Source organism: Hemitrygon akajei, chromosome 11 (assembly GCF_048418815.1).
Source record: "Hemitrygon akajei chromosome 11, sHemAka1.3, whole genome shotgun sequence".
Lineage (NCBI taxonomy): Eukaryota > Metazoa > Chordata > Chondrichthyes > Myliobatiformes > Dasyatidae > Hemitrygon > Hemitrygon akajei.
The window spans coordinates 99,623,822-99,627,776 of record NC_133134.1 but is presented as its reverse complement, the minus strand read 5'-3'; the positions used below and the strand labels follow the sequence as shown (position 1 = coordinate 99,627,776).

The following is a 3,955-nucleotide window of genomic DNA, read 5'->3' as shown; positions in this document are numbered from 1 at the left end:
TGCCCAGTCCCGCTTTAGAGACTATAGCGTAATTAAAAAACACTTGTCGTTTGGGAGTTACGCATTTCAGTGACATCCTTTAGACCCTCACAAGCAAAGCAGTGACTCGTTTTCTGCAGAAATGACAGATTCTCAGATAAGGATCGATGCATTGTCGAGGTAATTCTGGGATGGCATAGAGACTTTGTAGAAATTTGATGTGACCTTTAAAGGTTTTGTTCTCAGTAGCCATTCTGAGCAGAGTCAAGGGGCTGAGTGCCACCACCACCCACACTTACTGTTCCTGAGGGAAGCAACCGAAACAGTGTCTGGAATCAGTTTAGCCTGAGTATTGTCCGAAGTTCTACAGGCCTGGATATGCGATACAACTGAAGATTTTAAAAATCTTGAAATTAGTGGTGAAGGTTTTAAAAATCAGTAAGGTGGCCATTCAAAGGTTCCGAAGGTCAGCAAGTCAATCTCCGCCCACCTTCTTTCCCTGGCGCCGCCCACTCATTTACATCCCAATTAATAAACAGACACGGAGACCCCAGTTTGTAGACTCTGGAACTGGAGCAGTTACCGAAGTTTGCAGAATAGCGCATGGTTCGGTCGGAATTTTTGTTTCATTGTCTGCACCTGTCCGGAGGAATGTCCCCAGCGCTGCATCTCCTGTGGGTTCTGCTGGTCCATTTACCAGGTGAGAGTTGGATGGCCCACGCACGGACTATCCGTTTAAATTGGGATTACTGCTGATCTTTATTTTGCTCCAAATCACCCAGTGATTTTATTGTGCTTTATTTCAGATATCCACGCTGCCCCGGTGCTCACTCAGACCCCAATATCCGGACCTGTTTCCGCCGGACAAACCGCCCACTTAGAGTGTCGGATACAGAACGGTAACGTTGGCAGTTACCACATGTCCTGGTACCGACAGCGTCCCGGGGAGAGACCGCAGTCGGTGTTACTACATGAGACGGACAATGATGTACACCGAGCGACGGGGATCAGTGACCGTTTTAAACCGTCCAGAGACACCTCCAGCAACAGTCACATCCTGACCATCAGCCGTTTGGAGTCCGGGGATTCCGCTGTTTATTACTGTGCAGCGTGGGATAGTGGAGTTATCATCGGTCCAGGCACTATCCTGGATATCAAGAGTAAGTGACTCCCTCTTTCTGTTACGAACAATTCCGACTGCAGCCACTCTCATTCCCACAGCCGGATAAAAGCCCGTCCAGGGAAGGCCTGGGGGAAGTTCCATTCGTTTCTGTCTGGCACAAGGGGCTGTTCAGCCCATCGAGTCAGCCCCAAACAAACAAATTCATGTTCGTTTGACTTCTGAACAAATTTTTTTGGACACTTTTGATCTATTTCAGTTGGTGTGGCAAAATTCAATACTTTCCGACATCCCTCCTCTTTAACATTTTAGGCCTCGTCGAATGAGAAGGATGTAGAATTTGAGGTCAATCGTCTATCTTATCGTATCAGAGAACCATTCAATAATCTTATAACAGCGGCGCCTCTATTGTGTCAAATTAAACCAATCCCTGCTCTCTACAAATACTCCATATCCCTCCATTCTAGGCACACTCATGTGTCCATCTAGCAGTTTCTTAGACTCCCCTATCGATTCCGCCTCCTACCTCATACACCCTCCACTCTGAATAAAAGTAAACATTCACCGAACTTCTCCAGTAAATTTCACTCCTCTTAGCTTCGATTTCAGCCTTCGGAAAAAATCTTGACTGTCGATCCAATCGCTCTGTCCCATGCTGTCTTGAATAATGTTTATACATAATTTGGGGAAATGATCGATACCTCAAGCATGACATCTACCCTTCCCTCTTCATTCACCACCTCAGAGAACATGTTTGTCGCGAATATTCCATAATATTTCTGGGTGCGGTAAATATCGGACCACAGGCAGATGTTCACAGTTTCAAGTTAACGCAATTCAGAGTCTGTGATTCAGAACCGTGTCAATATGATTGCAGAAAACACAAAGAGAAGAACATCAGACTTTAAAAAGAATACACACTAGGGGAAGGTGCTGGGCAGAAAGCAGACTGGTCAAAGAGTCGAGCGGCAATAGACCTGGTTACTAGGGGTTCGGAATGCAATCTGAGTCTGAACGAGTGGTTTCACCTCTTCCCGCTTCTCACTGGCTCACAGGCCTGCTCTTTTTTCCATCATTTCCTCTTCAGTCACTGGGTACCAAGTCTTGGGTGTGCACTGAGATTTCCCGACCTCGGGACATCCCAAGGAGCCTTCATTCTGTTAAAAACTGAAGGTGTAGTATTCGCAGTTATTGTCCTAAGAGTTCAAGATTTGGGGATTTATTGGAGAACAACAAATGACTGGTCTCAATAAAGGGACCAATCATATGGGCAAGGTGTGGGGTTCAGCGAAGAGGCTGAGTGGTGTTGAAGTTATCTTCTAACATAATGCAATGCCGAGAACAGAGTGGATTCAAATAGTTTTTTTTGAAATAAATATTGTCACGTCGTAACCGCACAAGGCTGAGAATAATCCTGCAACTCTTCACTCAAAGGTTTGTACCCGAGGGGTCAAATGTGTCGTATACTGTGTCCCAATGCCTGTGTTAATTCCGGCGCGGGTGTTTCCATCTCTGAACAGTCTATGAAGTAATATTGTTTCTATTCCTCTCCGTCTGCTCTTTACCACAGGTAGCGATTCCCGGGAGCCGTCGGTTCTCCTACTCCCTCCTTCTCCGAAGGAATCGGGCACGGGTTCGGCCACTCTCTCCTGTCTGGTGAGTGGTTTTAAGCCGGGCCTGGTAGCGCTACGCTGGACCGTGGATGGAGTCGAGACGGAGAGCGGGGTGACGACAGGCGCCGTGTCCCTGGACACCGACCAGACCTACAGGCTGAGCAGTTACCTGCGGGTTCCCGTCGCTGCCTGGAACAAGGGCTCGAGCTATTCCTGCAGCGTGAGCCACAGCTCGCTGAGCTCGCCGCTGCGCAACACCATCTCTTCGTCCGCGTGTGCGCAGTGAAAGTGTGCCGGCTGGCAGTACACGCGGGTTGTTTGCTCTTGTTTAATGCAGTGAAGCAATGACTGGGTCTGTGCAGCAGCCCATTGAAATGTAATTGTGTAGTAATGTTCGCTGATAAAAACAATCAGAACGTTTAATAATTTCAGGACAGCTGGCAATAATAAACCATCTTTTGCGACGGATAATTCTGTGTGCGACTGTCGCCAGTGTGCTGTATCTGAACACCGCTGTGTGTAGAATCAGGGGCGATCTCCTGTGCTGTGATTGGAACTTGTGTAACACAACTCTAAATAAAAGAGGAAACAGCCATAGATATATCGTGTCTTGTCTTTACTCGGCTGATGACAGTACGTTAGGGGGAATCGTCGCGGATATCGTGCCGTCCAGGAGCCTGAATCAGAATTATAGTTAAATCGACTGCGACATCTTATTCCACTTTTCAGCTGTCTGTGTCCTGAGCGTTCTTCGGCCGTCGGCACTCACATCCTACCACCCCTTCCCCCGCCCCCGCCATCACCAGAACCTTCTATTTCTCGTCGTCCTGCACGTCTGCACTTCATTTACAACCATCCCTGTGGGAGGGTGATCAACATTCTCACTGTGTTTTGGCCAAGTCTTCCCACCATTGGGAGTGTGACTCTGAAGGGATGTTTCCCCGTGACTTGACCATTCTCTCCATCGCTTCCGTTAGTTCCTGAATGACTGTCATCGGCCTCACTTCCCGCCCTAACACCACCCTCACCACCCACCACACCCACACCCACACCCACACATTAGCTTCTGTAACTCATGGTTATCTTCAGAGTTAAAGGTAAATTTGTTATCGAAGTATGTGCACATCTTCATAAGTGACTATGGGTTTCATTTTCTGACAGGTTTTCACAGTAGAATAAAGAAATACAATAGATGCAGTGAAAAATTACACACAAAGACAGAGAAGCACAAAGAGAAATAGAT

General features: G+C 47.4%; 1 protein-coding gene across 1 annotated transcript; it reads left to right on the top strand.

Annotated features, from left to right (window-relative positions):
• Nucleotides 1-549: 549 nt before the first annotated feature.
• Nucleotides 550-3,311, top strand: LOC140735147 (immunoglobulin lambda-1 light chain-like). The gene is made up of 3 exons (XM_073059936.1): nt 550-679; nt 786-1,139; nt 2,670-3,311. The coding sequence occupies exons 1-3, from the start codon at nt 583-585 to the stop codon at nt 2,996-2,998; spliced, it is 780 nt and encodes a 259-aa protein (XP_072916037.1). The 5' UTR covers nt 550-582; the 3' UTR covers nt 2,999-3,311.
• Nucleotides 3,312-3,955: the final 644 nt, after the last annotated feature.